Source organism: Orycteropus afer, unplaced genomic scaffold (assembly GCF_000298275.1).
Source record: "Orycteropus afer afer isolate SDZICR_OR568_19922 unplaced genomic scaffold, OryAfe1.0 scaffold00188, whole genome shotgun sequence".
Taxonomy (NCBI): Eukaryota; Metazoa; Chordata; class Mammalia; order Tubulidentata; family Orycteropodidae; genus Orycteropus; species Orycteropus afer.
This window is the reverse complement of record NW_006921775.1, coordinates 5,627,062-5,647,732: the sequence shown is the minus strand read 5'-3', so window position 1 is coordinate 5,647,732 and position 20,671 is coordinate 5,627,062. Positions and strand designations below refer to the sequence as shown.

The 20,671-nt window shown below is 37.7% G+C and overlaps 1 protein-coding gene across 1 annotated transcript in view; it reads right to left on the bottom strand.

Moving 5' to 3' along the window:
* Nucleotides 1-6,004: 6,004 nt before the first annotated feature.
* Nucleotides 6,005-20,671, bottom strand: part of RASA2 (RAS p21 protein activator 2) — a 196,257-nt gene continuing 181,590 nt past the window's right edge. The window contains exons 20-24 of the mRNA XM_007947529.2: nucleotides 14,833-14,915; nucleotides 10,555-10,763; nucleotides 9,067-9,170; nucleotides 7,905-8,094; nucleotides 6,005-6,035 (exon numbers count right to left, since the gene is read on the bottom strand). Coding sequence (XP_007945720.1) covers nucleotides 6,005-6,035; nucleotides 7,905-8,094; nucleotides 9,067-9,170; nucleotides 10,555-10,763; nucleotides 14,833-14,915 — 617 coding nt within the window. The remainder of the gene's footprint in view (nucleotides 6,036-7,904; nucleotides 8,095-9,066; nucleotides 9,171-10,554; nucleotides 10,764-14,832; nucleotides 14,916-20,671) is intronic.

The window sequence follows — 20,671 nt, the reverse complement described above, 5'->3', positions numbered from 1 at the left end:
CACTAAGGTACTCACTTGTCTCCTTTCAAGGTCTTTTAAGCCTTGTACTCCTACTGACCAACCTGTCTGCTGGCTTGAGGAGCTGAATAGTTCTGAGTCCACACCCTTCTCCTTGGTAAGGTCACTTCACCTCTCTGGGCTGCGGATCCTTCCTTAGTGTCAGGACTGTTTTGAGAATTATGTAAGAAAGAGCTCATAAAACACACAGTGTCTCCCAGCCCCATTCCAGTTTCCAGACCCATGGTTCACTCTGACCCCAGAACCTTGCTCTTCAGCTGGTGATCTGGATCTTGGACTGTCTGCTGAGGCGACTGACTGGTGGGCATAAAAGAAGAGCTAGGCGTAACTAGAAGGGTGGTCCAGGCTCCTTCCCCAAGTCATGAAAGTTCAGATGATGTGAGAATTTGAAAAAGGGTGGAAGATACTCTGAAAAGAATATTCTTAGAATGTGACAAGTCAAACAGTAAAGGTTCTTGGACTGGAAGGAACTGAGGTGGCCATTCTTCCACTCTGAGGCCGTGCTACTTCTGGTGCAGCCCAAGCAGATCTCTTTTGTTTAGCAGCATTTAAAGGCGGCACAGAAGGCTCTCTCTTAGCTGATCTGGTGCCTTATGATGAAGCTGAACTCTTTGCCCATTACCGTTTTGATGGAAAAGAGCAGAAAACAATGGGGGTGGGGGGTGGCCTCATGCATGGGTTTAGATTTAGGTCCCCAACAGTCACCACTCCTAACACTAGCATTGTCCTTTACTGCTGATGACACTCTTTATCGGACACAACGCGATGAGGGAAGTGAGGGACCTTTGTCTCCATTTTATAGACAAAGGAATGGAGACTGGTGTCAGCAGGTTAATCCCATGAGGACATGATGGCACGGAATTGAGCCTCGGACTATCAACTCCAGCTCCCAGTCTGAGAGGTACAGCCACCAGCCCAGATTCCTCAAGTTCCTACATCTGAGGAGAAAGACTTGGAGTCCACCCATGGTGCAAAGGCTGGGCTTTGAAACACTTGAAGATAATGCCTGGCTTGTGCACTCCAAGCCTTCAACTGTGTGACTTTATGCTCCGCATTTCAATCATGCAGGTGAGATACGGTTATCCTTCCCATTTCACACTTGGAAACTGGAGTTTGGAGAGGCAAAGTAACCTGACAAAGGCCACTTGGATGGTCCCTGGCAAATAGTCTGTGTTGACAGGCCTGTGCTCTTAACCACTGCTGTACCACCTCCTCATTCCATGAGGCACGTGTATGATTCCAGGCAGAGAAGGGTGGCTAGCACTGGCTTCTGGCCCCTCGAAGGCAGGGTTTCTCAACCTTGGCACTAAAGACTTTTTGGGCTTGTTATCTTTGTTGTGGGGACTATCCTGTGCACTATAGGATGTTTGCCAGCATCCCTGGCCTCTACCCACCAGACACCAGTAGTAACTTCTCCAGTTGTGGTAATTAAAAATGTTTCTAGACATTGTCAAATATCCTTTTGAGACGACAAAACCCTAGGAATTGTCTGTCTGAATCTTGAACTTGCAGAAAAACTCAGATCATTCTGGTTCAGTTCCCACCCGGACCACGAACAACCTAAAAGCAGCATCTTAATGGCCCTTGGTTTAGCAGAGTGCTTGGTTTAGAGTAGGGGTCCAGTAACTTTTTATTGAAGATATAAACTTTAAAATGTTACATGTATTGGCAAACCAAAACCCAAAGGAATTTTTTGCCCATGATCATAAAGGTAGTTTCTAATTAAGTCAGGATTTTCAACCAAGGCTCTTGCTACTCTACCGTTAGCTGTAGGCAATGTCATTGATTTACGGAATATTTATCAAACCTTCCTCTCCAAGGGGAAAGAGGCTATGTGGTACAATAATCCTCTCCCTATACTTAGAACCATTTACAGCTTAGTAGGGAAGATATAATAAATGACCATCAAACTAGATAAAATATATGCTGATATTTACTAAGTGATTTAAAGGGCCGGCCTCCAGGAATCATTTACATGGATATAGGACACAATCGAACCTGTTCCTCCTATAATCTCCCCCACCTCAGTAAATGATCTCTCCATTCCTCCAGTTGCTTAGGTTACTAGATCTTCCTAGAGTCCTTTCTTTCACATTGTATCTGTCAACACACTATTGATTCTATCAGTATACATAACCAGAATTTGACTTCTCACCACTCCCTGTGCTAACACATAAACTTTTTAAAGATATAAACTTTAAAATGTTACATGTATTGGGAAACCAAAACCCAAAGGAATTATTTGCCCATGATCATAAAGGTAGTTTCTAATTAAGTCAGGATTTTTAACCAAGGCTCTTGCTACTCTACCGTCAGCTGTAGGCACCACCATCTCTCACCTGAATAGTACATTAGCCTCTTACTTGGTGTCTCCCTACTTTTTTCAATGCCCACCTTGAGACTTTTCTCAACACACCAGTCAAAGCAATCTACACAAGTTAAGCTAATCATCCAACTTCACTGCTCAAAAACCTCCAGTGGTTTCTATGTTGGAATAAAGCCTGAGTGAGTAGATGCTCTGATGACTTTTTTTTTTTTTTTTTTTTGAGAAGACTAAAAGTGGGATTCTTTAAAAAAATCAAACAAAAGCTAAAACCCCCAGCTGTACCCTGTACTCAGATAGGAGCACAATGGATGTTGTGTGCCCTGAAGGAATGACAGGGAAGCCAGCACTGTGCCTACACACTGTAGGCCTCGATATGATCTGCTGAATGAATGACTAAACGTATAAGGGCCACAGTGCATCAAAAATTGGCCTAGTTAAGTATACTGAGGCCTTTTCATATTGCTTCATTCTTCTTTGCTATTGGTAACTTCTAATTACCAGTATACCTTTATTAAGAGGCCAAGGTATGATAATAGTAAATGACTATTTGAAGATATTTCTAAGAAAGTAAGAGTCTCACAAAGATTAGACAGGCTTCTTGTAATTTATTTTAGTTATTTCCAAGCGACAGTTACAAAAGTTTTTAATTTTTATAATACTCTTGATAAGAAAATAAAATTTAAATAAAAATACATTCTCGACAATACAACATGGTTACACAAATTCACTACATTAAGTTTTGATAACTTACATATTCAACTGGACATTATAAAAACCAGTATTTACTAGCAACATATTAATTTCTAAGTTATCCAAAATGGAAGCACATAATATCCATCTAATCTGGTAATTTAACTCTAGAATGAGTCCTGTTTTTCACACACTGTGAGGACACCTAAAAGGCTCTGTACCACTCTTTCTTTACAAGATGTACCGTTAGAGCAAATTAAAGGTGCTATCACTTAAAAAAAAAAAAAATCTGTTATTCAAAATCTGGTATGAATGAGCCTTTCTGATAAATGAAATTAGGCTTCAGAAACAGAAACAAAAGCCACATCATTCATCACCTTCTTTTGTAATGTAACCATTACAAACACATTTCTTTGGCAAATAAAATAGTTCAATTAGATAAATTAAATTCCTGGGAGTAAAAATCTTTGCTCTTGCCCATCATCATATTAAAAAACAAAATAAACTAAACAGAAAACAAAGTAGATTAACAACAAAACCAGAAAACAGATTACCACATTTTCAACTAATGGAAATGGCTAAACAAAGAACAAGAACTAGCTTTTATGGCAAGAGTTCCTCATCTCATCCTTTCTTTTCCCTTCCTGGGGTTTCAGGTTTTTAGGTTGAAGTGAGCTGCCATGTATTTTTCTTAAGAGAGGAAAATACAGAGAAAAGATGATCAGGTAATAAAAAAATACTCATGAATAATGGCAGAGGAATGAGGCCCCTGAAAACAAGTACCTTGGTTATCTTAGGGTCCTACAGACACCGTCTCTCATTTCAGAAGACTTTAAAAGAAAAATAATTTAATTTCACATTACTCCTTCTTAGGAAGAGAGTGCTAAGCTGGTTAATTCCAGTCAAACTGTCTAAAAGTGTCATGTGAAGAAAATAACTATATGACTGAACTCGTCTCTTCAAATCCAGAGTTATGTATACATATACCCATATACCCATTTTGATAATGCTGTGATCTTAAACAATCATAACTGGGGATTATGTATCAGAAATATTATAAGAATATTTCTTTTGCCTTAAAAAAAAATACAAATAAAAGCCACTAAAAAGTAATGAGCAGAACCAGGCAATACTCATGTCCTTTTCAGATAGAACATTTCAGAGATTCTTAAAAGGAAATTTTAATCTGAATGAAATTCAAGATGGAGAAATTTATTAAATGATTAAATTCCTTCAACATTTTAATTGATTTGTAAAAAAACCAATGCAGTTTATGTGATCTACAAGACCAAAACATTTAAAGGACTCTTTCAAACTTGTCTTTAAAATGGGCCAGGAGTAATAATCAGCTACAATACAGAGCACGACTGATTCTTAAACATAACCAATTGATTTTTACAAGTCATTTAGAGAACTACATTGCTCAGTTATAATCATTTACAAAATAATTTTGATTGTATGCCAGATGGTTTTTAAAAATAATTACGGAAAAAACAATAAAATTTAAAAATAATCATTCACCAGTAACATAACTGTCAAAGTGTATCTTAAAATATAGCTTATGCTCAGAGAAACAAAAAAAAGCTCTACTAGCTAGACTTACATTAATAAATCACAGTTTTAAACAGAAACATATATAAATACTCCAGAACCAAAGTACCACATTTAGAAAATGCTGTTTTGAATTAGAAAAGACAAGTCAGAGTACCATGGTTTTTAATACTGATGAAACAAAGTGTATCCCTCTTCAAGGTGGTAACTTGCTTCAACTGGTTATTTACAGTTATGGTTTTTAGGACAAAAGTAAGTTATTAGGGAAAAGTAGGATTCAAATAGTTGCTTACCCAAATTCCATTTGGCTAGCAGGCAATAAGGAAATAGCAATGAAATATAAACATTTTCAGGAAAGCATTGTTTTTATATTTAAACACTGATCATTCAACTGATCATAAAGATTAGATACCATGGAGTATCTAAAGTATAATCTGGAGCAGTCCAGATTATTAAAGTGCACTAAGTGACTGTCTCGAGTTAGATCACAACTTAACACTATGAGGAAGGCGTCCTGATAATGGCCCATATGATAACATGAAACGGCAGATGGAGCCAAGAGAGTCTCCCACCACCTTCTTTCACTGTTTACCTTCTTTTCTTCTTCAGAAGAGATGTCCTTAGAAGTCATGTGAACCTGAACTCTCAAAGCAAGAAAATGAGTACCTGATCTTCAAAACAATGAAAAAAATGCAGTGGTCTCATTTTATCTGCCATTGTGCATCCCAAATGTAAACAAGATGCACATGACAGCACAGATTCCCCGATTCCTCCTATCTGAGTCCTGGACACATCCGTAAATAGGCAAAAGGATCTACCCGCTTTCAAGGATGCTCTAGCAGTTTTCTAAAGTTTCTGTCCCTGCTCCTAATGTAACCTGCAATGATTAATGGACCAAAGAAAAATCTTATTCTTTTTCTTTTTTTTTGTTCTTTCTCAAAGGGAGTGGGGTCTAGATGAACTAAATGGGAAACTCTGAATTGTCATGGATTGGGACTTTCTAATAAAACACAATGTTGGCAGTAGAGAGCAGGCACTGATGGTAGTGCAAACAAGTCCACAGAACACAGAGTGTTACAAGAAGAGATGGGTTTTTTTGCTATGGAGGAATTCTCTCTTTGCTACAAAGCTTCTTTAAAATCTTCTTTAGGAAGATTTTTTCTATTAAAAAGAAGTTGCAGAAACATGGCTTTGGACACATAAGATAAGAGGGGAATCTTGGGTTTTAAATTCTTTAGTAAAACATTAATACCAGGATTCCCAAACAGTTAATTTCAATTATTAAATATTAAATACAATGTGAACACAGGTGACACTAAGCCAACGTTCATTCTTAAATACTATAGACAAAATATGTGACAAATTAAAAAATTCCAACAAAAATAGTATTTTCCAGTTCTTCTGAATCAATTGTTTAAACTAAGATGCTTTCCCAACAATTGGATTTTCCCTAGAAAACAATAAAAGAAAACCATTTTTCAAAAGTTGTAAAATATGAAATTTTTAAAAAGTGACAAATATAAAATCCATTAAGTATTTATACATTTTCCATGATAATCTTATGCTGAGTCTTGCTTCATTAATTCAACAACTATTTACAGACCACCTATTCAATGCCAAACACTTCTAGAAGCTAGGAATACAGTTGTGAACAAAATAGACCAAACCTCTGCCCTCATGAAGCTTTTATTCTAATATAGAGAAAATAAAATAAATGAGTATTTAGTAGATGAGGTATTAGTATTTTTTAATTGGGAAAATTAAAGCCAAGAAGGGGCTGTGTGTGTGTGTGTGTGTACACAAGGGGAAAGGGAATACTATTTAAGAAGGGTGGTCAAGCATCGGCTAGGACCTCATATGGAAACTTTGCAGGACTCCATAAGACTATTATTATTGAAAGAGAAATAAGTAAATGAATGTAGAGAAGACAGGGCTAGGATGCTTAGAATAACCTTTCTAATGTACAAGTTCTCCCACCCACGGAAAACATAAAAATCATGTGTAACTCATTTTTGTTGATCATATACCAACAATATCATTAGTAATCAACATGAAGTGGTTGAGCCCAGGATTCAGAGCCCCCTCACTCATCAGCTGTGTGACTTTCAGCAAGACACTTAATTTCTTTGAATCTCAATTTCTCTAACTAAAATGAGGATATCAAAACACGCTGGACTATCACACTGGACCAGTGAGAAAATGCATACTGTGGCCAACACCGTTATTTGCCAACTCAAGAACCATTACCTCCCTATCAAGTTCTTTGCAAACAGAACCCTGATTTTGTTCTAGTATTGGGCAGCCCTGTGTTTCAGGGAACGCTAGGACAAGGTCCCTCTATCTTAAAATAAGGAAGACACAGTCTTATTCTGCCTTTAGACACTGTGATAGAAAATGTGTAGCTCTTAACTACTGCAGCCCACCTATGACCATGCAAGTCAACCTGAGGAAGGCAAAGTCTGAGTGGAAAAGATGATCCTTGATGACAGTGCTGAGCTGCTGAATATATCAACCCTGGAAGTTAGGGCTTATTTTGTGAGATTAAAATACTTCCTCTTTAAGCCCCTTCTATTGGGGTTCTCTGTGACTTGCTGCTAAAACCAATTAAGCGATGTTGTTGTTGTTGTTGTTATGTGCGGTTGAGTGGGACCCGACTCATATCGACCCCTCCTTGGGTTTCTGAGGTAGTACCTCTATGGAAGTAGATTGCCCGACCTTCTTTCTGAGGAAGGTCGGGCAATCTACTTTTGTAGTGATACCGCCTCGGAAACGCAAGGAATGATACAGATGTAAAATACTATGCATACCGCCCAGTGATGTAGTAAGCAGTTGAAAAAATGTTACTTGTTACTACTGCTATCTATCTACATCTGAGAAGGATCCAAAAATGAACTACAAAGTACTTCTAGCACTTTCACAGCTGATTTTGTAGTACTTAATATGGTATGAGTTGGAATCAATTCCATGACACTTAACAGCAACAACGTAAAAATCACTGTAAAAAATAAAAGAAAGAATGAATACTGGTAAAAACAAAAACCCTAAGTATTCAAGGAATGAATTAAAATGGCATATTACATTAAAAATGGTGATGAAGTGTAGGTAGCACTAATACAATGAAATAATACCAGAACCAAAAAAGACAAGTCACTCTGTGTGTGATTGGCCAGGGAAGCTCCAGTATGAGAGCAAGGTTCTGAGTTAGGTCTTGAACGATGGAAGTAAGAAAGAGGCGTGAATTTCAGGTGTGAGAACAAGGAAGCAGAGTCAACCCTAAACTGTGTTTAGAAATATACTTAGATGTCTTAAAAATACTTACTTGCTTCCATATTTTGCACTACTTGATCTTTTCTTCCTATACATTTCATGAGGTTCACTCAGCTTTTCTATGATGCTTTTTATTTGCTGAATTGTCTTAAAGGTTGTTACAGAATCCTCGATCACAAAGTTGGAATAATCATCAGGTTCTTTCTGTGGTCCTTGATAGACTGCTATTGTTCCACAAGCCTCTATAAATAGCAGTAAAATCTCTATCAGACAACTAAATTTCATAAACACAATTCATAGTATAAATAAAAAATTTTCAGGTGTCCCAAACTGGGAAGATATGCCGTGGTAATGCATAGGTAACCAAAATACATAATGTTAATTAATTAGGATCATCAGATTTATGTAAAAACAGTATCTTTACTTCATGAATAGCTGTGAAAAATGCCACCTGGAGGGGGTTGCCAATTTTTACATTAAATACATTTCTAGTAAATCCATGATACAGGCAGTCCCTAGGCTACAAATGATATCTGTTTCTAACTGTCTTTAAGAATTTGTCAGGGTTTCAAATTGGTGCTACCAGGTTTAGTCATGGCCAAGAGAGGAAGCATCACTGGAATGGATTCAAATTTTTAAAGTTACTTTGAAGTGAACAGATAGCTAGAATGAGAAATTACCAGTGGAAGCCTTGCTAGAAACTTAATCTCCTTCGTACAGAAGAGTAAGGCAGTATACACAGTGCATAGCAACCATTTGCCTTTGGACTTTGGACTGTGAGCAGTCTGAAGCAGTGCTGCCCCACTGAAAGGTGGAGGCACCTCACTCAAAGATGGTAGCTGACCATGCTGCTTTGAATGAGTGTCTCTCATCTATAGTCCTTCCAATAATCCAATCTCACATATCAGGCTTATAAAAGGGCTCACTACACCTCTTCTGAATCTCCCATTCCAGGGTTTTGACCTGTATTTTTTCCCATCCTGGGTGCTGTGCATACAATTTACCAAATTTTAAAATTTTGGGTCTCTTCCTGTTTTGCTTCTTTGGCTATGAGAGAACTGGTATAAAGGGCAAGTGGGAGTTGTCCGCTAATCGAATATTTGTAACCTGAGGACTGCCTGTATTTCCAATTGTATGATAATGGCAAATCAACACTTCAGATATTGCTAATGGAGGACCATGGTTATACAAAAACAGATTAGCTATATATTTACCTTCCATTTTCTGAAGCTTAAGTATATTGAGGGTAAAAAGGGAATAAATCCTTTCCGTTTCTCTGTCTTCATCAATATCTATTTGGATGTCTGCAGGGACACCTCTATGGTAAAAATGAAATTAAAAGCATTGAAGAACTTTCACTTTTAACATGTTGGAGAATATCAATGGATTGAGACTAAAAACTGAATCTCCGAATTTTGCAGAAGGATCTCCAGAAATCCAGTTTCATATGAGAGTTAAATAAAAGGGGGTTAAGAGAGGTTTGGTCATTATGTAACTCTAATCTCGAGAGTAGAATTTTAAAGTAAAATCATTTTAATAACTTAGCTTCATAACAAAAGGAACCCATTATTACTTAAGTCTACTGGGCTACAATGACCATTTCATACAATTAGAAAAAGAATGCTAAGCTCTCCTCCTTTGATTAGCTTGCTTAGGCTCATATATATATGCATGCATATATATAAAACAAACAAACAAAACTCATTGCCACTGAGTCGTTTCCGACTCACAGAGACTTCTCCTTGGGTTTCTGAGGCAGTATCACTACGGAAGTAAGTAGATTGCTCAATCTTTCTTTGGAGGAGTGGCTGGTGGGTTTGAACCACCAGCCTTTTGGTCAGCAGTCAAATGTCTTAGGTACACCACCACCAGAACACCTATATAAATATATCTATATACTTATTTAGCATAGTGCCTAAGGCATTTGACTGCTAACTAGAAGGCTGGTGGTTCAAACCCACCAGTCACTCCCCGGAAGGAAGGTTGGGCAATCTACTTCCATAGTGATACTGCCTCGGAAACCCAAGGAAGGGTTGCTATGGGTCGGATCTGACTACACAGCAATGGTTGCATTGCATTTATTTATTTATTTATAAAATTTTTTGTGGTTTGGGTGAAAGTTTACAGAGTAAATTCATTTCCACACAGCAATTCATACACATTTTGTTTCATGACATTGACTGCAATTTCACATACTGTAATGGCTCTCTTCCCACTTCCTCCCTGTAGTTACTTCTTCCTTGTGTTCAGGTTGATGTAGTTTTAAACATGACCCCCTCCCTTTTTTTAAAATTACAGCTTTATTGAGCTATAATTCCCATACTATAAAATTCACCCTTTGGGTTTTTAACTCAGTGGTTTTTAGTATATATGTGGACTTGTTCAACTACTATTTATTTCAGAACATTTCATCACCCCAAAAAGAAACCCCATACTCATTAGGAGTAATTCCCCATTCCCTTGCCTCCTTGACAATCACTAAACTACCTTCTGTCTATGAATTTACCTATTTTGGATATTTCACTTAAGTACAATCACGTGCTAATATATGACCTTTGTGTGGCTTCCTTCATTTAACGAGGTTTTCAAGGCATGTAATAGCATGCATCAGTATTTCAGTCCTTTTTATGGCTGAGTAATACTCCATCATATGGACAGACCATGTTTTTAAACCATTGCCTTTTCATCAGAAAGAAACTTACGCAGTACATGGTTTACAGCCAAGAGTGTGTTCACTGGTCTCCTGGCAGCAGAGCCAGTTTCCATTCAGGTATGCAGAGGGATGATAAAAACTGAGCCTGTTTTGGTTGCATCGGCTCACTCTGCAGAGTACATCTATCCATTCATTAGCTTCTACACAATTATTTGCCTGGACGTAGAGGGGTTTCTCTGTATGTATTACTTGAAACATCTTCATAGACAAGATAAAAGAGTTAGTGTCAGTTTAAAAATCAACATATAGTACAAAACAGGAAGAAAATACATGAAAGAAACCTAGTTTGCTTGGCTCGATATCTTATGAATTATTACTTTTCAAGCAAGTTAGTCCCAAGAACAATACAGTCACATTGTAATAAATAGTGTAAGAGAACATAATTTTAAAAAGCTATGCCTGTCTAAAGGAACTGTTATATAAATAGGAATTAAGAGGAAATTTTGAGTGGAAGAAAAAGAGTAAGTAATGGAATAATGAATGTAAGCCAGAACAGGAGCAGCAGAAGGTAGGTGTCTATGTGGGAGTGAGCACCCATGGGGCAGGTTACAGTAAGCCAGCCTGCGACCAGGCGGGTTGTCTGTATGCATGGAGCACCCTGGGAGAGTGGGGGCAGGCCAGGTAAGCAAGCAGGGCGGGGGAGACCAGGAAATGAATGGAGCAGTTTGGAACAGAGAAGGGAGACAAACTTGTCTGTCAGTTTGTCATACTGTGGTGGCTTGAGTGTTGCTGTTAGGCTGGAGGCTATGCCACCAGTGTTTCAAATACCAGCAGGGTTACCTATGGTAGAGATTTGAGATTAAGACAGACTCAAAAGAAGGAAGAGGCCATCCACTTCTCAAAATATTGGCCAGTGAAAACCTTATGAACAGCAATGAAACATTGTCTGATATATTACTGGAAAACTTTATGAATAGCCCTGAAAACACTGTATGATATAGTGCTGGAAGATGAGCCCCTCAGGTCAGAAGGCACTCAAAATGACTGGAAAAGAGGTGCCTCCTCAGAGTAGAGCCAACCTTAATGATGTGTATAGAGTAAAACTTTTGGGACCTCCATTTGCTGATGTGACACGTCTCAAGATGAGAAGAAACAGCTGCAAATATTAATTAATAATCGGAACATGAAATGTACAAAGTATGAATCTAGGAAAATTGGAATCATCAAAAATGAAATGGAACACATAAAGACCGATATCCTAAGCACTGGTAAGCTGAAATGGACTGGTTTTGGCCATTTTGAATCAGACAACCATATGATCTACTATGCTGGGAATAACAAATTGAAGAGGAATGGTGTGGCACTCATCGTCACAAAGAATGTTTCAAGATCTATCCTAAACTACAATGCTGTCAGTGATAGGATAATATCCATATCCCCACAAGGAAGGCTAACCAGTTAATATTACTATGACTCAAATTTATGCACCAACCACCAAAGCAAAAGATGAGGAAATAGAAGACTTTTACCAACTTCTGCAGTCTGAAATTGACCAAACATCCAATCAAAATCTGTTGATTATCACTGGGGATTGGAATGCAAATGTTGGAAATGAAGAATCATCAATAGTTGGAAAATATGGCCTTGTGGATAGAAATAACACTGGAGATCGCATGACAGAATTTTGCAAGACCAATGACTTATTCATTGCAAATACATTTTTCAACAACACAAACACTACGTATACACATGGATTTCACCAGATGGAGTAAACAGGAATCAGATTGACTACATCTGTGGTAAGAGGCCACGGAGAAGCTCACTTATCTTTAGACAAAACAACGCCAGGGGCTGACTGTGGAACAGACCATCAGTTGCTCATATGCAAGTTCAAGCTGAAGCTGAAGACAATTAAAGTAAGTCCACAAGAGCAAAAATATGACCTTGATTTTATCCCTCCTGAATTTAGAGACCATCTAAAGAACAGATTTGATGCATTGAACACCAATGACCAAAAACCAGAGGAACTCTGGGATGACATCAAGACCATCATCCATGAAGAAAGCAAAAGGTCATTAAAAAGAAAAGAAAGGAAGAAAAGACCAAAATGGATGTCAGAAGAGAGTCTGAAACTTGCCCCTGAACAAAGAGTAGCTGAAGCTAATGAAGAAATGACAAGATAAAAGAGCTGAACAAAAGATTTCAAAGAGCAGCTCAAGAAGACAAAGTCAATCACTATAATAAAATGTGCAAAGACCTAGAGTTAGAAAACCAAAAGGGAAGAACACGCTTAGCATTTCTCAAGCTGAAAGAACTGAGGAAAAAATTTAAGCCTTGAATTACAATACTGAAAGATTCCATGGGCAGTATGTTGAATGATGCAGGAAACATCAAAAGAAGATGGATGGAATACAGAGTTACTATACCAAAAAGAACAGGTAGATGATCATCCATTTCAGGAGGTGGTTGCCGTATGATCAAGAACTGATGGTGCTGAAGGAAGAAGTCAAAGCTGCACTGAAGGAACTGTTGAAAAACAAGGCCCCGGGAAGTGACAGAATACCCACTGAGATGTTTCAACAAATGGATGCTGTGCTCGAGGCACTCATTCAGCTATGCCAAAAGATTTGGAAGACAGTTACCTGGCCAACTGACTGAAGAGATGCATATTTGTACCCATTCCAAAGAAAGGCGATTCCACAGAATGTGGAAATTATCGAACAATATCATTAATAACACATGTAAGTAAAATCTTACTGATGATAATTCAAAAATGGTTGCAGCAGCATATCAACAGAGAACTTCCAGAAATGCAAGCTGGATTCAAAGGGGACGTGGAGCGAGAGATATCACAGTTGATGTAAGAAGGATCTTGGCTCAAAGCAAAGAATACTAGAAAGATGTTCACTTGTTGTTTTACAGACTATGCAAAGGCATTTGATTGTGTGAATCATAACAAATTGTGGATAACACTGAGAAGAATGGGAATTCCAGAACATTTGATTATACTCACGAGGAACCTATACATAGACCAGGAGGCTGCTGTTAAACAGAACAAGGGGACACTGCATGGTTTAAAATCAGGAAGGGAGTACGTCAAGGTTGTATCTTTTTACCATACTTATTCAATCTGTATGCTGAGCAAATAATCCAAGAAGCTGGACTATATGAAGTGGCATCAGGATTGGAGGAAGGCTCATTAACAACCTGGGATAAGCAGACAACAAAACTTTGCTTGCTGAAAGTAAGGATAACTTGGAACACTTACCGATGAAGATTAAAAACTACAGTCTGCAATATGGATTACATCTCAATATAAAGAAAACAAAAATCCTCACAACTGGACCAATAAGCGGCATCATAATAAATGGGGAAAAGACTGAAGCTGTCAAAGACTTCATATTACTTGGCTCTACAATCAACAACAATGGATGCAGCAGTCAAGACATCAAAAGACGTATTGCATTGGGAAAATCTATTGCAAAAGATCTCTTTTCAAGTGTTGAAGAGCAAAGATATCTCCTTGAAGACTAAGATGCACATAACCCAAGCCATGCTATTTTCAATCGCCTCATATGCATGTGAGAACTGGACAATGAATAAGGAAGACTGAAGAATACCTGATGCTTTTGAGCTGTGGTGTTGGAGAAGAATGCTGAAAATACCATGGACTGCTAAAAGAACTAACAAATGTGTCCTGGAAAAGTGTAGCCAGAATGCTCCTTGGAAGTGAAAATGGCCACACTTCATTTCACCTACTTTGGTCATACTGTTAGAAGGGACCATTCTCTGGAGAAGGACGTCATGCTTGGTAAAGTGGAGGACCAATGAAAAAGGGGAAGGCCCTCAACAAGATGGATTGACACAGTGGCTACAACGATGGGCTCATGTATAGTAGGGATCATGAGGCTGCCACAGGACCAGGCAGTGTTTCATTCTGTTGTACATAATGTCACTATGAGTCAGAGATGACTCGATGGCACATAATAACAACAACAACAAAGGCAGTGGGAAAATATTCAGGAACTAGAAATCATCTTGGTTAGCTTGAGTGTATACTGAGTAATAGCAGAAGATAAGGCAGGCCAGATAGACTGAGGATATATTACTTAGAGGCTTGAATATCAGATTGGGAAGTTTGATAACAGGGTATTATTAAGAAAAGCACTTTTTACTAGGCTCAGGAGGCATCAACAAGTACAGTTTTAGCCAGTGATTTAAACACTGTTAACTATTAAAGGTAAATAGTAAAATAAACAACATTTCGAAAATTTTAAACTGCTAAGTTAAAAAAAAAAAAAAACTTCAAATATTTATGTAAACTTACATTTTTCTTGTTGAAAGAGCTCTCTTCCAGTTTTTCCACAGCAAGAATGTTTTTCACTGGAATTGTGTAAATTGCATCTTTGCCTAAATGAAGAAGTAGAACAAAAATTAAATAATTTCCATCAGAATTACAAAGGTGATTAATTCTGTAAAGCTTAAGCTCACCCTCTTGATGATAGGAATAACTTACAGTAGATTTCCAAATGGTATGTGTACAAATATTCTGTTTCATAGAAGAAATAAATTTTGATTGTTTTCTAACAATAAAGTGACTTTCTCTTTACTCAATATAAAATACTTTCAAGCAAAAGGGTGGGAATATATTTGATCTCTCTGCAGAATATTGTGTAACAATTTTGGGGAACTGAAAAAATAAGATACTTAACAGAGGCCTACACAAAATTTGTTGAGGCACAGACTTCTTTCATGAAGTTGTTATTACATGAACAACAAACCTTACTACACTTAAGTAGGGTTTTCTGTTTTTCCAGCTTAACGTTTAATTAAGGGATTAGCCCTCAAAACAATGTTTTAAACTGAAAAACTGTTTATCACTAGCACTTATTAGCTGATCAACTGACTAGAGTTACAAAATTTACTCCAAGAAATGCAGGGAACAAAAAGGAAACTTTTACCTAGCAGAGTAAATACCTAATTTAAGAGGTTGGAATTTGTATAAGTAAATTTGAATTTGCTCTGAAGGAGCTCTACAATAATATAGCATAAGAATATAATGCATTTCAACTTAAGATTTACCTAAGAATAGACTATCCCATATAATCTATATCCCATATAGTTACAAAAAATATAAGCAGATGTAATTCTGCCTCTGCTAGTCATTTTGCAATATTTTTCTCAGAAAAATCAAAGTTTCCCCTACCCTTTGAAGGTTTGCTTTAACATCATGTAGACTGAAGTACTGGAGGTTAAAACATTTACATTTTATATTAGTCTATGGATTTAATGTATAGCTTTTTGGGAGGAGGGCAATTTTTTGTTTAATAAAAACTTCTACCTTGAGCAGAGAGGTTAACATAGAATATTTGCTAAGCCTGGTTCCTGGTGTGAAATTTAAAATTTATGCAATACAGGGCAGATGTGATCCCCCCCCCCTTTTTTTTTTTAAAGATAAAGTCACTGGAGCTCTGGTAGTGTACTGCCTAAGGCACTTGACTGCTAACCAGAAAGCTGGCGGTTCAAACCCACCAGCCACTCCTCGGAAGAAAGATGGGGCAATCTACTTCCATAGTGATACTGCCTCGGAAACCCAAGTAGGGGTCACTATGAGTTGGGTCTGACTCGACGGCACATAACAACAACAACAACAACAACGTACACTGGATATCTAGGATCTACCAGGCACTGTTCTACCCACTTAGGATACACCAGTAAAACACATAAGGCTAATTTAGGTCTGGAAATTCTGAAAGAAGTCAAATATCAGGTAGAGATGAATGTTACAATGAAAACAAACTGGGGAGATGAAATAGAAAGTAATTAAGAAGCTATTTAAAATTGGTAGTTACAGAAACTTTTCTGAAAAAGTAACATTTAAATTCAATAAACATAAATCATAAATTATGGGAAAATAAGAAAAGACCATCAGAAGTCTAGAAAATGTGAGGAATTCCTAGAAGTAGACAAGGTCAAATTACTGGGGGTAGGGGTGAACTAAAGGATGTCAAAGCTTGGGCCACATGTAAGAGATGACTCTGCAAAAGTAGGAGTGATTAGAAGAGAGCTTCAAGGCACAGTCAGTGGACATAAACAACTGGAAACATACACAAGGATGGTTAATCAACGAATAGCATCTGGGCCAGTCAGCTCCTCCCCATCCCTTGTAAGCAGCAGGCAACAGAAGCACATGTCTACAGGCTGCAAAAGTCAGGATGTGTGCTGGGTTGCGGAGCAGTGCACGTCACATGGAGCTGCTGACCCTCAGGAAGGAAGGCGAATACTCACACCCAGAAGGTAAGCACCAGCACCCCGCCCCTCTGCATCTTGTCCTCCCTTCCCTCACAGTCACCAGAGTAAGTTATTGAACACTCAACGAGCAGGTGAACAGGTAGAGGACACAACACAAAGGTGAGCAAACCACCAAAATAATAATAATAAAATAAATTACCAACAGATGAGAAGAATCAACACTCTTAAAAAGAGACACACATGCTACTAAGAGAGTAATATCTGAGGAAATCAGGGCTAAAATAAATTGGGGGAGGCAGAAGAGTTTGCATTCTAATCTACACAGGGCACCAAGATTCCAGTCAGAGAATTTTTAAAGTCTGCAGTGTAGTGCCTAAGGCATTTGACTGCTAACCAGAAAGAAGATGGTTCAAACCCACCAGCCACTTCTCGGAAGGAAGATGGGGCAATCTACTTCTATAGTGACACTGCCTTGGAAACCCAAGGAGGGGTCACTATGAGTCGGATACGACTACTTTTAGATTTGTTGAATGCAAAAAACATGCAAATGCACTTGAATTACTATAGTTATTCACTTCTGGACAAATTAAACATGACACTGCTCCCAGACACATATACCTGCCATTGGATGTCTCTGGAATTCACACAGTTAATAGCATTAGTGAAATGACTCAAGGTAAATTAATAAAATGAAGGCCTTAATTGAGGATTCTCCAAAAATACAATGCAAAAGAAGAAACAGAAAATAAAAAAGTTAAGAGTCATGGAGGACAGATCTACAAGTGTCTGTATCTACCTAATAAAAATTCCAGGAACAGAATAAAAAGACTACTGAGAAGAAAACCACAGGATTAAAATGTGCTAGAGACAAAGATACAAATACTCAGACTGAAAGAATCTACCAAGGGCTGAGCAGGATGGATGAAAAAAGGCAAATAAATACCTAGATAGCAGGTAGTAAAATATCAGAACCTGAAACCTAAAGAAAGAGTTTTAACAGTTTCTAGAGAGGAAAAAAAATAAAAGGATAAAAATCAGATTGACATAAAAATTCTCCTCAGTAACAACGGGAGCTAATGAAAAGTGGAGCATCGTCAAAGTTCTGAGGTAAAATCATCTTAAACCTTTAATTTTCTACCCAGTCTAACTATCATTTGAGTTTAAGAGTAACATAATGGTTAATGTCATTGAACTGTACATGTAAAGAATGCTGAAATAGCTAGTGGCTACAGCATTTGACTGCTAACCAGATGGCTGGTGGTTCAAACCCATGAGCCACTCCTCGGAAAGAAGGTTGGGCGACTGATCTACTTCCGTAGAGATACTGCCTCAGAAACCCCAGAAGGGGTCACTATGAGTCGGATCCGACTCGATGGCAGTGAGTGAGTGAAGTGAGTCAGTGAGTGAGCGTGTGGTATTTACCACAATTTCTGGAAAAGCCCACTGCCGTCGAGTTGGATTTGACTCATGGTGACCTTCTTGGGTTTCTGAGGTAGAATCACTATGGGAATAGATTGCCCAACCTTCCTTCCGAGGAATGGCTGGTGGGTTTGAACCTCTAGCCTTCTGGTTAGCAGTCAAATGCCTTAGGCTCTATGCCACCAGAGCTCCCTCTGATAAAGAGTAAGGGTAAAATAAAACCTTTTTTTTTTTTTTTATATGTAAGATTGCAGAAAATTTATCAGTCATACAAAGCTTATCTGAAAGAATTCTTTGAGGAAAGTACTCTTCCAAAATAAGTAATGATTCCAGGTTAAACACAGGTATGTTATATAAGAAATAGCACTGGGCAAAGAAATCAGAAAAACTGATAGGCAAGAACAGAACATCATTAAAGCATAACGTAAAAAATAAAATGAACAAAACAACCTAGATTTAAATCCCAGATGATTTTATTACAGAGATGCTAGGAAAAGAGAGAAATCAAAGCATCCTAATGCCTTTTTTCCAGCTTGGAGACTTAATTAACTATGTTGTTGTTGTTGTTGTTATGTGCCGTCGAGTCAGCCCCGACTCATAGCGACCCCTCCTTGGGTTTCCAAGGCAGTGTCACTACGGAAGTAGGATTGTCCAACCTTCCTTCCGAGGAGTGGCTGGTGAGTATATATAGGCATTAATATAAACATATCAATTTAAATTTGTGAGCTAACAATTTAAGAGTAGAAATGGGACAACCAAATTTCCTTCCAAAAACAAAACCCACTGCCATAAAGTTGATTCTGACTCATAGTGATCCTACAGGACAGACTAGAACTGCCCCATAAGGTTTCTGAATCTGTAAATCTTTACAGAAGCAGACTGCCTCATCTTTCTCCCATGGAGTGATGGGTGGTGGGTTTGAATCACTGACCTGTTAGTAGCCGAATGCCTTAACTACTCTGACACCTGAGCTCCTTAAATTCCCTTACTTAGATGAAAAGCAGAAAGCTTATTTCAATAAAAGGAGAGAAAAGATAAATGGAAAGACCTAGTAGTAGAAAATACAAAATAAAATAAATTTAATAATCATAATAAATGAGTACATACAATTTCCCTGTTAAATGATTGATCACTAGTTTTAGTTAAAATGATTACTTCCTCAAAATGTTAAAGGAAGAGCTAATATGACCCAGCAATTCCACTTTGAGGTATACAACCAAGAAAATTAAAAACATACATCCATATAAATGTTTGTCCATGAATGTTCACAGACACATTATTAAGAATACTCAAAAAGTAGAAACCACCCAAAATGTTCATCAACTGACGAATGGATAAACAAAATGAAGGCTATCCACAGTGAAATATTATTCAGTCATAAAAAAGGAATGGAGTACTGATTATGCTAAGAAGCCAGTTACAAAAAGCTATATATTGTACAATTCTATTTATATAAAATGTCCAGGATAGGTAAATCCTTACAGACAGACAAAAATAGAAATAGAGACAGTAGATTAGTGGTTACCAAAGGTGGGGAAAAGGGTAGAATGGGAAGTGACTACTAATGGGTACGGATGGAGTTTCTTTTTGGGGTGTTGAAATGTTCTGGAATTACAGAACACTGATGCTTGAAGAAATTTTCTGAATAAAAATCACTAAATTGTACACTTCAGAAGACTCAAGTTTATGGTATGTGAATTTTATTTCATTTTTCCAAAAGCACCATTACCACTAAAACAAAAATAAAAGCCCAGCCATATGTTAGTCAAAAAAAAAAAAAAAAAACCCACTTAAAATAAAAGCACAATTTTGGAAGCAGGAGAGCTATAAACAGGTTGTTTTTTTTTTCCTTTGTTGTTGTTGTTAGGTGCTGTCAAGTCAGCTCTGACTCATAGTGATCCTATGCACAACTGAACAACACATGGCCCAGTCCTGTGCCAGCCTCATAATCCTTGCTATACCTGAGCCCATCACTGCAGCCACTATGTCAATCCATCTTGTTGAGGGCCTTCCCCTTTTTTGTTAACCCTCTACTAAGCATGATATCCTTCTCCAAGGATTGGTCCTTTCTAACAACATGACCAAAGTTGATGAAACAAAGTCTGGTCACTCTCATTACCAAGGAGCATTCTGGTTGCGCTTCTTCCAGGGCAGATCTGTTCGTTCTTTTCGCAGTCCATGGTACTTTTGGTATTCTTCGCCAACACCATAATTCAAAAGCTTCAACCCTTCTTTGGTCTTCCTTATTCATTGTCCAGCTTTTACAGGCATGAGAGGTGACTGAAAATACCATGGCTTGGGTTAGGCACACCTTAGTCTTCAAAGAGACATCTTTGCTCTTCAACACCTGAAAGAGGTCTTTTGCAGATTTTCCCAGTGTAATATGTCATCTAATTTCTTCTTTTTTTTTTTTTGGAAATTACATAAGTCTTTAATATTTTCGTGACCCATGCTCTATATGGTGCTCACCTGCTTTTTTTTTTTTTTTTTTTTTT